This window comes from Apus apus, chromosome 6 (assembly GCF_020740795.1).
Source record: "Apus apus isolate bApuApu2 chromosome 6, bApuApu2.pri.cur, whole genome shotgun sequence".
Classification (NCBI taxonomy): Eukaryota; Metazoa; Chordata; class Aves; order Apodiformes; family Apodidae; genus Apus; species Apus apus.
The window spans coordinates 5,577,064-5,591,741 of record NC_067287.1 but is presented as its reverse complement, the minus strand read 5'-3'; the positions used below and the strand labels follow the sequence as shown (position 1 = coordinate 5,591,741).

Sequence of the window (14,678 nt, the reverse complement as noted above, 5' to 3'; positions counted from 1 at the left end):
AGGTTGGATGGGGCTTTGAGCAACCTGATCTAGTGGGAGGTGTCCCTGCCCATGCAGGGGGGGGGTTGGAACTAGATGAATTTAAATGCCCCTTCCAACCCAAACCGTTTAAAATAAAACAAACAACATCTTTTCAACACAGCACATCCAAGAGGAAGAAGCAAACACCACTATCTAGTAGTTAATTTGAACTCTCAACTCTATTTCGTGGCACTGTGCAGCTGCTCAGTGTGTACACAGGTACCAGCATCAATGCACTAAATGAGGGAAACCTGCCTTTTATTTTACTTATTTATTTTTAATCACAAAAAAAACCATTAGAAGACACGTACACAACTGAAGAGGAAGAAGAGGGAAATTATACCTCATTATTACACTTTTTCTTGTTTCCATGATAATTACTTTATCACAAATTCAGGAGGAACTAATGTCTGGTATATGCAAAAGTCAAGCCAATATAAACTGAAAGTCCTTAGCATTTCCTGTATTTTGCCATGCTCTATGTCCTGCATAAAGGGATGGGAGAATGCCAGCTGAGCAAGTGATGGATCTGACCCAGAACATGAAGCACAGACTGGTAGGTAATGGAATTTAAGGAGGTCTTCCAGCTCCAAGAGGTCTCTCGTATGAGGAAAAACAATAAAACTTAACAGTGTGGGAGGGTGAAATAAGGTGATTATATAAGCCTGGTGGGAAGATTCCATCTGTGGGAATCAGAAACACTTGGCTCTATTGTAAAGCAGTGAAGTCATACTGAATACCTTTGAACCATTAGCAATCAGATACCTGTTAATACAATCTCAATGGATCACTGTGTTCTGAAACAGTGTTACAGTTTAAATTGAAATCTTTATCACTGCAAATCATCTGTAAAATTAATTGTATCTCAATTACACAGCTAGACAAAGCAGTCTGAGCAAAAGCTGTAAATGTCACACAGGTTGGTTGTGCACTACTTTACTATTGCACCTTAGCTCTAGATCAGCCCTGAATAGGAGGTTTAACTTCCATATACTTAATTACAGAATCAGGTGTTTCTGTGAAATCTCAGTGACTTTATGTGTCATGCAAAGACAAAGGTAAAAACTAACAACAAGATGCATGTGTGAGCCAAAGGTAAAGATGGAAGGTGAACCATGAAGTATGTGAAAGCACAGAATAAAACTAGCAATTCACAAATTTGTTTTGGATATGTTGTTAATTACTGCATGTTTATACTGATTATATGCATAATTAATAGGATGCATCTGATTCATGTCATAGCAATATTTTAGGAAATTAAGCAAGAGGGAAAGCTATGAATAAAAAGAAAACAACGTGGCAAACAAGATCATAGAGCTCAATTAGCTTAGTAGGGTATAAAACTAAATACAGGCTCCTCACAAATCCATGTACTTTAAAGGATTGGGCTCTAGCCCAAAGGATGTCTTAACCCTATTTGAAATCACACCAATACTTAAAGGTGTCATTCTACCTTTTCCCTCACCAGTGTCTGCTGTTCTCACTAGTTCTCCTCTTTAACTGGCTGTAGTGATCTTGCAGTTTCAAGATGAATTATCTCTGCTCACTGATCCCAGCACATCCCTCCAACAAATTACCAGCACATACTTCCACGTTCATGAACATCAATTGTGCACTGGGACAGTGTGATCTAAGGAAGCTGCAATGGATGATCATACATTCTGAACCACTTCTGAATTATGACAAAATAATTTTCTCCTATCTTCCTTATCATGTGCTGACACATACTAGTTGAGAGGAAGCACGGGAAGATGCAAGAAGAACCCAGAACAGTTCAAACAAAACTAGTTTCCAAGGAGTCTGCCAACTTAAAGCGATACATTTCCCCAGTTACTAAACTGCTAGGTCTACATGATTACCACAACAGTTGGTGAATAAGTTACAGTTCTTTTATATGTGTAAGGACGTGAAATGAAAATATTTGTACTCAACAGAAACAAATTGCATTACAAAATGTTCAACAGACAAAGCTAATAGAATTGGCATCTAAGGAGAGTACAAGTGTTAATGCTTTTGAACCCCCCAAAAGCTTTATGAGATATTAAGCAATCGAAAGCCTGCTATGTGCTGAATTGCCAGATCAATTTTTACAGTATATGGAAACCATAAAATTAATGGCTTGGGCCAACTGTCTTTGCTTATGATAGCCAACTGCATCAGAGCATAGAAAAGCATTGTGTCAGCTAGTATTACTTACTCACACATCTGTTATCATCTATCAGCATTCTATCCCCTCGACATGAACAGTTCACTCGTCCATCAGGAGTTAGAAGGCATAAATCATGACAACCTCCATTCATTTGTGCACAAGGAGATAACTCACCTGAAAAACAAATGATAAAAAATGAACTCTGTTTTATTAAATTGGCTTCAATGACCACTGTCTTCGAGGGAGCAAGGATCACTATATCTCAGATTCCTGGGCATTTGATTAGAGTTTTATCAGTCAGATGAAAACGGCAACATGCCACCTCTAGCATACTAAAGATAAACAGTTACCTTGAACATTATAATTTTAAAAACCCTCAACATTCAAAACTGCTGAAATTTGACAAGAAATTATTTAACAGTTATCAAAAGAGCACAATGTCCATAGCAGAAAATGGTCATGCAATAGTACTTCTGTACTTGGGTAAGAGGTTATATCCCACCTTTTGTTAAGAGTTCCTACAACAAAAATAATTAAAGCAACACCATGAAATGTTTTAACTTGGTTAAAACCAAGTAAAATCATCGAAATGAATCATACCGGAATGAACAAAATATTGTCTCTTGCTTTGTAACTTACAACTGTTCGTATCGTTTGCGACAGCAATGATGCCCATTGGCTGATGGGGGATATCAGAACGAAGAACTTTTGTGTCTCCTCCTGTGTATTTACTGGAACGTAGAATCGCTCTCCTAACTCCATCTGACCAGAAGATATAATCATCATACACAGCCAGGCTGAGAAAGGTGCCTGGTCCAGATTTGACAATTACCTAAAATACAAAAGTACAGAGGAGAAGTATGAGAAGAAATGTTGTTGCCGAGTAAGAAGCTTTGAAAGTGCAAACTGTGACTCTAATCACTTTATGGTTTTAGATAAAACACTTAATACTTCTATTCTTACAGCACCTACAAAAATGAGATTACAGCACTTAAAATGTTTTAAAAGGAAGCAACAAGGTTTAACTTATTATTTATCAATACAGCCAAGCTTCAGAAATACAGGCATCTGTTCCTTAAGTAATTTATCTAAATGTGCTTGTAAAAATACCCACTCAGCACACTACCTGCTTAATAGCCTGAACAGAACAGAGGAAAAGGTACTGTAGCATGGCTGGAAGTCTAAAAAAAGAATTCTGAGTCTTGATGAATAAAAGCCAGAAGGATGTTTCAGAACTGAAGCGTGCTCACCACTATGATCACATTAAAATCTTGAAACCAAGCCACAAAAAAAAGCCTATGCTATTAATATTCAGACACATTCCAGAAAACAAACCAAACAAACAACAATCTATCATGTATGTTTCTGAAAGATTTGTACAAAATCTGGCCATGTGGCTCTTGCAACCCTATTTTTGTTCTCCGTGGCAATGTGAAACTATCAATTTGAAGGATTTTGTCACACAGTGTTCTGTAACACTGACATAATTTTTCTCAAATTGTAACAAAGGAGCGGAAATTCATTACAGAACCAATCATCATTATTCAACCTTGGGAGATTTGAGATCCAAAAAGGGCCACAAAAGGAAGCTTCCAGGAGCATTTGTTCACTAATGTTCATAGCGTTTTATTCACTGGCTTCTCCTCTATTATGTCACAGCACCATCCAAGGACACTGGTTTTATTTTAGTAACCAAATTAAAGAGTTTCAATTTTTGCCAGCTTTTTGGACAATTTTACAGCTCTTTTATCATTCTACTTTATAGAATAATGTTGAAAATTTTTAACAATTGAAAAACAAATCCCCAAACACCTGATAGAACTCCTAGATGATCAGAAGTAACTGGAAATGAAAGTAGACTTGAAAAATAATTTAATCTTTTGGTTACCTGCCAAATCATGTTTAAGTCCTAAGGATTCAGTGCAAACCAAGTCTGCTGCCTGAGCCTCTGAGTTACTGATCCTACTGTGATATGCTTTGGCTCAAGGCATTAGCCTGCCACAGTCTTTCAGAGAATGCACATCCCCAAATAGGTAACACAGAGAAGAAAACCAATTCACAATCAGTGATCACCATTCAACCATAAGAAAAATCATGTTTTCAGACTACAAAAACTCCAAGAGAGTCAACTTATAGCAAATTTTATATATAAACTGGAGGGTGGGTAGCAACAAATGACCCAAAGAAATGCTTCCACTTAGAATACTACAGGCAAAAACCTCTTTACATCTCCAACCTGGAAGCACATGATCAACACAAGCATAATGCCGAGTTACACTGCAATCATCCAACTGCAGTAGATGCTGCCCATTGTTCAATTAAGCTTGAATAAATTGTGCTGAAATGGGAGAGTTTTTGTATATGCTGAGTCAGAGGAAAAAGGATACAGCTCTGCTACACAGATTACCATACATAAGTTTTTAACATTAACTAGAAGGCACAACCTCTACCATCAGATGTAGTCCAGAATTATATAGATCACAATGTCACAGAAATTTAATTCCCAACAACCACATCCATGCACTCCCACAAAGTACTACAGCACTATATCAATACTGAAGACTTTTTCTACAAAGGACAGAAACTGTCAAAAAGCACCTGTGCCACAGAAAGAAAGAATAATTATGGTCATCAGCAATGTTTTCAGTCAGAGAAGAGAAAAATGTGGTACTGGATGAATGTGCACGTTAAAAACCATGCATTGCCATTCTGCATTACAAAGATTTGAACTGAACAGATTATTATTATTTTACAGTAACAAGGTTTTAAACAGAGGTTAGAGATAGAATAAGAAAGAAATTTGGTACTGAAAAGAACACTTGTAAGTTTACCAGTTCCTTGTTCCTGTTGCCACAACAGAAATCGAAAGAATTGTTAGTGTAGTTTTGGGTTGGCTTTTGTGGAAGAACAGCACCAATCACTGCTATACTAGCAGTTAATATGGAATGTCACAATTATCCTGAATAAAGACTGTATTTTCATCACTGTCATATTTTTAATATATGGATATTCTTTTCACTTACTGTATCTTTCAAAAATACCTTCATAACAACTCAAATTGCAATCACATAGTAAAGGATACAAAGGATGTACCAAAATGCCATGTTTACCAAGAACAGTAAGATCCTGTTTCCACAGAGTTGTCCAAGTGAGACCTGAAAAAGTGCTTCCTCTTCAAGAACTAACTGCTGTTTCCCCATGCTAGAAATAAATGTTTAAGGCACTGAAAACCAAACCGTGATGCTAAATTTGCAGTGTCCCAGCTGCTACTTAGATTTGCAGTTCAGGTGAACAATACACTTAGCAAGTGTCTGTAGAAGGCCTGTATTTTTCTGTGCCATTCAAATGGACAGGATACATCTCTGTAAACTGTGACTGTATTAACCAAGTTCTTTGCAACTACACCGTAGTTACTGTAAACACCATAAATGACAATGACAGACTTCATTCAATGCTACATTTATGTCCATCTCCTAGAATTCTGTGGGATCTTTATGTATTATAAATAATTGTAAAGATTATTCTTGTCTCCTCATTAATTCCTTTTTTCAGTTAATGTCTACCAGGCTATCAACACTGGACATCAAGATATTTCAGCACACAGTCCCAAACTAATAGTACTGGATCTGTGTCAACCAGCTATGTACCTCACATGGATCAGAGGATTTTATTGCCATTGGTTAGGGAATCACTTTCATTAGGTTCAGTCTCAGCATTACTTTACAGAGCTACTTGAAGAAAGTAGCTCATCAATGTCAATGGAGTGAACTCCCTAGAATAACTACTAGTTAAGCAGGGGGGATATTTCACTCGTTATACTGCTTCTGGACTTTTAAAGGCAAATGTTAATGGAAAAAATGACCATTTGGCAAGTTGAGAAACAAAGATTCTTTTTGACCAGATTTGCTAGAGCAAAGATCAAGAACAGAACATTTCCACTCCAACTAACATGTTTATGCTGCTGAACAGAGAAAATAAAAAAATCCACCACAACTTCACTTTTAGTACCATTAATTTCCAAGATTATCCCCACCACTGTAGCTGCTTTTCAAACACAGAAAGAAGGAATTTATTAAAAAGCCTGGAACCTAACAATAAACTATCATAATAGGGGGGATAGGAGAGGCAAAACATGATGAATTTAAATGTCTAGGTGGTAAACTGTGTCTGTGGTGCTAACAATATAAATTTTTACTACCATTTCTTGTCTACTATTATTGCTTCTAGCACTGTTTAAGAAAATCACAAGGAAGCAGCAGAAACTGATGAAATAATTTATCTATGGAGAGCAGGCTCAATTGTATTTTATTTCTAGATACCCATCCAAGCTTATTAAAATATCTGCCTCTTAGTTGACATAATTTTCCTTTGGGTTAGTTTTCACATCTGATTATTTATTAGTATATAAGAGAATAGTGCAGCGAGATTCTTCAACTCAGGAACACAGGACCTACATCTTTTTGCAGCTGTTCATGTACAGATCTCAGTGAAAATATTTTCTAACACTTTTTAGCACATTCTGATTTTAATGGGGTTAGACATTCTATATATTTTATACTAGTTTGCATTATTTGTATCTGTTCTGGATACCTTGGCAGATCTCACTTCTACCCTGCCTTAGTGAGTTACTTGTCTGCTTCTGATTCTATGAGTCTATGATTCTCAAAGAAATGTTGATGCCACCCTGAATACTTTCCAAGAATTGACCAAAATTACTCTGCTGTCCTCAATCATACTTTTACTACAAATAAATACAATGACTTGCCTGACAAGTAATTGTAGATGCCAATCAGAAAGTCAAGTTTTTCATAAATGCACAGCAACAGCTTTAACTTTCATTTCTTCATTTAGAAGTTTGAAGAAGAGAGATCTGATATAAAGTTACTGAAGCTACCAGAAGTTGAACACCAACTTTGCTTGAATACAGAATTCCAACAGAATAAAAGCATACATTCTAGAAAGTTATGTCTGGAAGGTTGCAAGCACACAAAGATTTTAATTACTGGAGACACCTCTAAAGATGTATTGCTTTTAACAATCACAGCTGTAGGCAATTAGATCGTAACTGAGACCAAATCATTCCAACCTGGATGTTAGAAAATATTGAGACTTCTTTTTACAGAATTAATTTCTAGGTTCTTGATACTTAAAATAATACAGAATACTCAACACTGAAGAAGGAAAAAAATCAAAATAGCTCACAATTACATGGAAAAATAAGTCTAAAACATAAAATCAGCTTCATATACTGTTGGCTCAGTCTCTGTGTTGCTGAAGAAAATGTTACAATTAAAGCACTAAGCAGCTGAACAGCTGTGGCCACGATATTAACTAATATGAACCAAATAAGGGTGGAAGCAAAAGTGTGAGAAAAGGGGGCAGGGTTGTGAAAGAAACAACTGTGAGTTCTGTTTTTTAAAGAACCAACAACAAACCTGCATAAACTCTAAGTAATAAAAAGGAACAAAAAAAAATTTCTTCTAAACTTTACAGAGTACTCCAGCAACCAAACAGTGGCATTAAAATATCAGTTTAACACAAAATCAATAAACTCTTAAAATCCACCTAAAAGAGTCAATTTGGTACTTCTACATGATTTTATACCTGGTTCATTGTACAAGTTTATTGTGGTTGAGTAGAGTGAAGAAGGAAGCTGTTATCTGGAAGAAAATTCATTACATTACCATTTCATGTTCTACCATACCATTTCTACCTTTGTTAACTGAACTGGAACTAGAAAGCAACAAAGCAGAGACAGTGAGGAAAAGGGTAATCTGTTTAATCTGTTCTTGAGGGGTGGCTGATGGCAGGAACTTGCTGAACCTTTTCAACCTGAAGAATTTCAGATCTCCAGAATGTCGAAAGGATTATTACTTGTATTATACTAAAGTTACAGAAATTAGAGATCTTGTCAAGCTGGAGAGCACATGAATGCTGTTCTGTTACCCCATGTGCCAAAAGATGCAGCAGCAACTGAAGGACATACAGATCTAAATGACATGAATCATCTCTGAAAGTATGACCCAAATTCAAATAAAAAGTGAATACAGATTTTGCATAATATCTAGAATCAACCTATAACTAAAGGATAAAAACCAACATGAAAGAAGGAAAGATAGTAACTCCATTTTTATCTCCCAAATGACAAAGCAAAACCAAACAAAATCCAAGAAAATCACCAAACTGCTGTGTGTTATTCTCAGGTTCACAGGTGGATTCACTTAGCAAAAAACCTAGAAAGTCAATGAATTTTCACAGTAAATATATAGTCAGAGATTGTATACTTTAGAATCCATATAGTTATGGTCTATCTAGTTTCTGATACAGTTTTTGCACCTTATAAACATTAGTGAGCTGCATTTAATTTATGCAAATGAAAACAAAAGGTTACCCAGGGAGGTTGTGGATGCCCTCTCCCTCAAATCAAGGCCAAGCTGGATGAGGCTTTGTGCAGTCTGGTCTAGTGGGAAGTGTCCCTGCTGAAACTAATAGAGCACTCTAAGACCAAAATCTATTATGATAAAATAGTAATGGAGTGGTTGAATATATCTGAAAATGGACAGTTAGGAAAAAAACCTTAGGAGTTGTAGAGTAACACTCAAGCATTACACAAAAGAACTTCTAGTGCGTTCAGAGAAGCTTGGCACAACAATGAAAATTATAATCATCCTATGTGCAGCAGAACATTTTTCTACCTCTTCTACTGAAGTTGCTTCAACAATTTTTTCAAGCTGATACAGGTCATTTAGGGCAAGTGATGTTTCAGGCTCAGTAGCAATACAAATACATTTTGTGATAAGTGTCTGCATCTACAGAAGGTCACCCAGGAAGTGGAATGTGTTGAGGAAACAGAGCATTACTTGTAGTTCAGAAGTCTTTTTAGTTTTACAACTAGTATAAGGAGAAACTCAAGCAAATAATGATATTTCTTTAATATTTTCATTTGAAAGATGCTAACAAATGAAAAGAAGCAGATATACAAGGAATAGGATTTTTGTTTTACTTACATATCTTTGTGATCCATCGTATTCACACCTCTCAATTTTTCCCAAGCTGCCATCTGAAAAGTAAAGTTTCTCCGCCCTATGATCGATGGTAAGTCCATTTGGTGTCAGAATATCTGTACTAATGATGACCTGTGCATTTTTGCCTGAGAGGGTAGATCTCATAATGCTTGGGAGCTGCTCATTCCAGTTAGTCCAAAACATTAAGCTGCATTAAAATCAGAATAACAAACAAAACCATAAGATACATTTTATAATTTTATTCTCTATGAATACGAGTTACAGAAAAAAAAAAATGCCTTGACAGACAATTATGAATGGCATCTATAAGTAACTGTGATAACCAGCAGTGAATAAGGAAATGTAACAGCCAATATCCTATAAATTATAGCAGTTTCCTAGTTCATTAACTTGTATAAAGTAATTTTTTTTCTCTTCACAGGTCTGTTAAATTCTGATCATGTCTCTATACTAATATATCATTACAGATAGATATAAGCTGTCTTACAATATACACTTAATTATGCTAATGAGCATATTAGTAATTTCTAACAATGAAATTAATCTGCATCTTTTCCCATATTACAACGATGATACAGACCAAAGGACTGGTATGCAGAAGGATGACAAGGAGAAATTAAGTGATCTTAAAATGCTTTACAGGATGCACACCGGTCCCATTGGTACTGTTAAATAATGGTGGACACCAGAAGCTGTGGATGTAATTCATACACTGATCAGAACCTGGCCATTCTCTCATTGCAAATCTGCATCAGTATTTAGTTGGCTTATTTATGATATCTAGATAAATCCTATTTTACAATGCAGCATAAACTCTCAATATGCATAAACTACACATGCATTAGTTGACTGTGAAATAAAGAACTGCTGCTGAATCCCTGACATTAGGTACAAATTAAAATCTGGTAAGAAAGATATAATACATACTTTTGACATTCGTCTAGAGCTAACACGTGGGGATGATCATCTTCAGACATGGTTATCACTGCTTCCCGGTTGAAAGCTCCTCGACGCCTCTGGTCAACAGTGTGTCTCGTGATTGAGGAGGTGGTTGAACTGGTCCAATAGAGAGTGTCCCAAGCCCGGTGATAAGCAAGTCCCTCCACTGACCCAACATCTGGAAAACATGGTTAAAGACAGAGCAAATAAAACTCCTAATAACATGTTTGGTTTTTTTCCTTGAAGCTGATCCTGCAGAATCTCAGACTAATTCAGCCTATTGACTCTGTCCATTCTTTTATTGTTTCACCTGTTCATGTTTTCCTTGGAATCCAAGAGTTATTGTTTTGTCATAAATTTAAATTAAAATTAGAAAGCAAGATCACTATTATTAATCCTGCAATATTTGCCAGCTCTAACACTCATTAACTTAAGATTTTTATTACAGTGTCCCCAGATAATACATTAGAAATACTAAGCATTTATTCAGGCCGCAATAATTCAGTCACAACTTCAAACATCATGTAAGCCAAGTCTTGGACATGTTTTCACTAATTACTTATTTTAGTTAGCATTATCTTTTGATATATTTGCTAACACAGAGGCACATTATGTAAATATGAATCAAAGTGTCCTGTTGTTATTAACTCTATAGGTTTTTTTTGAACACCTGAAAAATACTGAAAAAAAGACCAACTCCAAAGGTCTTGGCATCACTACCGTGTGTTAACAAGCCACATTACCATACTCTCATTCTGCATAAAAAACTGTGAGCTAGAAACAAAAGCAAATATTAATAAGCAGCTGCAGCATATATTTAAAGTCCAGAAAAGACAAATGGTAGCTGATTTCAATATATAAAAGTGACATACTGTGAGAAATAGGAGTAATTATTTCCTACCATTATATTTGAATTACTACAGAAATGTATGTTGATTACTTCACTTATTATTTTGTTAGAAACAGATAATTTCAGACCAGAAGGTTCGTGCAGCTTATTAATGAACTATAGAAGCAAAAACCTAGAACTATAACAAGGATTTCATTACATTGGTTATTACAATTTACATTTGGCTTGCCAGAAGATGTAATTTTTAGCATGCAATTTATATACACAGAACAAAAAGTCCCAATATATGTTTGATCACACTGCAAGTGCTAACACTAAATCAAAACTATGAGACAAATGATTATTCATGAGTTCTTTATGCTTCTCTTTCCAATGCATCTGACTACATTTTCATGACATGTCTATAAAGAAGTCCTTAAAATGAAGACCTTGTAGCAACTTCATACTGCCAAAGACACGACATGGGAGTAGACTCCAAATCAGCTGCATTCTAGTGTTATATTGTAACTGGTTTGCATTGATATGATATATACTTACTTCACACTTCCTTAAGGAATAGTCTAGAGCACTTTTTTTTTTAAAGTTAATTTATCATTAGCTATTCCATTACTTTAAAATATATTAAAGTATGCACTCATCCTATTGGAGCTGCAATTGGAGGATTCAGTCCCAAACCTACTGACAGGATGAAAATCAGCAATTTGTTTACTCTCAGCTTCACATTTTCACAGCATCATATAATATTCTGAATTAGTAAAGTATAAGGAAACTGGAAACGAAAAGAAACACATTTGTTTCACTGACATATTGAATTAAAATACTGATGGCATTAGATGCCTACAGCACTGATTAAATTTATTCTAGCCATGAAGCAACAGTTTATGATTTTCACATGAATAGCATACTTAAATGAAGGGAACATTAATACAATATGATATTAATATACAAATACTCACATTATTCACCTGCCACTGACATTCTGAATTAAATCAGTAATGGGGTGTATAACTGATTAAATATCTACACAAGAGAATGCAACAGCTTATGATTTACAAAGGCAATGGTAGAGTGATCACATCATTACGTTGCCAAATGCTATCTATCACTTTTACTGAACTTAACGAAGATGGATTGCATCCCACAGATGAGATGCAGCCTATAAATATTGTCGTGCTGATCTTCATCTGACTTTCCCAGTGAACAGACAAGCAACAAATCAATAACTGAAGAACTCAGATTAGAGCTCCCTCATTATTACATATAAAAAATAAAATACCAAAGGATATCAAGTTTAAATTATCCAGTAATTGTTGTCACTGACTTCTGGTAGTGTATAGCTACTTTTCAGTTCCATAGGTTTTAATCTCCTATCTTCCACTTTTAAAGTTCTCTAGTAAATCTACAGTCAAAACTTCTCCAGTTGCATCAGTTCAACTAACTTTTCCATTTAATTTTATATTTTACCAACCCCTTTCCTTTAGCAAACCTGTAAAGCAAGAACAGTCAACACCATAATTTTTTTTAATACTGAAAAGCCAAAGTAATAAAATTGAGCATAAACAGCACTTCAATACTAGAACTTTGGAGGAGGCTTTAACGTGCAGTACTTAACCTGCATGATCTTTATTCATTCTCTAAATTGGCTTTCACAATAGCTTTCAGGACATGGCCAATTGTTATGGCAGACTGGTCACAGGAGAGGATAACTGCTTCTGTCAGTCTCTTTGTGATGGGTGACAGGTGGTCACCATTGGATCTGAGGTGAAGAGGATGCCTCAACAAGCAATAAAGCACCTGAAGAAAAGGGTTTATAGTTCACCCAGCTGACTGCACAATTAGAAATTTAAACAATTACCTGAAGGGTTACCTGAAGGGGATCTACAGGAAAGCTGAGAAGGGGCTTCTCAGATAATATGCAGTTGTAATTAAAGCAAGATGAGCTCCATCCTGTCAGTCTAAAAAAAAGGCTTTAGGTTCTTCATGGCAATAACTAGCTTAACTTCAAGACACTATAAACATTTCCATGGATGTAACCTTACTATTCCTTCAAACTTACTGCAGTAGCAAGAACTGGAAAGAACGAACATTTGGAATAATAATTACAACAACCTACAATAATCTGTATTAGTCTAAAGGGAAATAAAATAATTTTAGAATCCAGATAAAAAATCACCTGACCCCACCAGGGAGGGAAATTGGGAAAAGGACACGAGACCCATGGGTTGAAGTGAAAACAGATTTAATAGAATGACAGCGAACAAGCATTAGCACCATGCTAACATAAGATACAACGTTATGCTCAGCTCCAGATGGCAGTGGGGAGCTGCCTGCTCCCCCTGGGCAGGCTGAATGCCCAGCACCATGAGCATGACCGCTCCAGCCAGAACACGACGGTCATGGCAAGCAGAGGAGCAGGCCTCAGGACAACCAGCAAGACAGAAGGGTCCCTCTGGGGAAGGCAGCCATGGCAGAAGCCACCAAACATCTCCTCAAGCCTCCCGATTTACAGTGAGGGTGACATTTATGCAATGGAATACTTCATTGGGCCAGCTTGGGTCAGCTGCCTTGGGCTACATTTTCTCTGAACAGAAAAATGATTTTAGAATTCTGTCCCAGAAAAGGCAGGAGACCCCAACAATGGAACAGCCTTTCCATAGCTGCTCCCTGTCAGCTCACTGAAGAAAACCAACTCAACAAAAATGTAAACCTGCAATATTCTGTCCTCTGTTATCGTACCTATAACTTACTCCTTGTTTAGGTTTAGGGACTGTCTTAGGGTAAAGCAGGGAATAACGTAACAAAGGAATAATGATACATCATACACTTAAGGAAATATAGGGAACTCAACAAATCAGAAAAAAATACTCTTTTGTTTAACCGCAAATTGTAAACCCTCCCAGTATAGTTCAACATATCATCACCAGTCAACACCTGTTCAAACATCATAATTTGAAAATAGTTACAGTATCCAGGTAGAAGAGGCTTGTAAATTAGAGTTTTAGAAGGGAAACTAACACATAGAGATTTGTTTTATCAAGTTTTTAAACATCTCAACAATTATCATAGAAGAATTCTTTTTCCTAATTAGAAGAGCCCATATTATCTTTTTACACACTACAGGTAGACCCTCAAAAAAAAATTACTACTCAGCCTTACCACCTTTAAATCAATACCATCAGTGACTACCCTCAGACTAACAAACAGCTTTATCCTGACAATTCACCAAGTACAGTTTTGTATCTATGCAACTAAGCCACAGCTGCTGATGCAAAAATTTACCTCAGCAACTATTCACAACAATAAAAATTTAAGGGCAACATGGCAAGGTGAAGCAGTCACAAACAGTATTAATTCTTCATGAATAATCTTAGGTTTAATAGGCTGAAGCACCTTTCCTGAATCCTGAGGTTGGGAATGCTTGGGACTTATTTAACTGAAAGATTAGCGTACATCAGATCCCATCAGGAATAAATTCCAGAGTTTCAAACCAGGCAGCTAAACAAAGCACAAAATGTGCAAAAATACATACTTCTAGGATAGCAATCGATTAATACAAAGTCCGTAAACTTTATCCACCTATAGCGACAGCTCATAAATTCTACCCACTAATCATACTATGTAACCACATCCAGAAACAAAATATAGTGGTAAACCAGACACTTTGCTTTTCACTAACAAGGCTGCTGTTGTAATA

General features: G+C 36.1%; 1 protein-coding gene across 1 annotated transcript in view; it reads right to left on the bottom strand.

Annotated features, from left to right (window-relative positions):
* The window catches only part of LRP1B (LDL receptor related protein 1B), a 398,334-nt gene that overhangs the window by 122,309 nt on the left and 261,347 nt on the right, over positions 1–14,678 (bottom strand). The window contains exons 40-43 of the mRNA XM_051623744.1: positions 10,123–10,312; positions 9,178–9,382; positions 2,810–3,002; positions 2,219–2,344 (exon numbers count right to left, since the gene is read on the bottom strand). Of these exons, the coding sequence (XP_051479704.1) occupies positions 2,219–2,344; positions 2,810–3,002; positions 9,178–9,382; positions 10,123–10,312 (714 nt within the window). The remainder of the gene's footprint in view (positions 1–2,218; positions 2,345–2,809; positions 3,003–9,177; positions 9,383–10,122; positions 10,313–14,678) is intronic.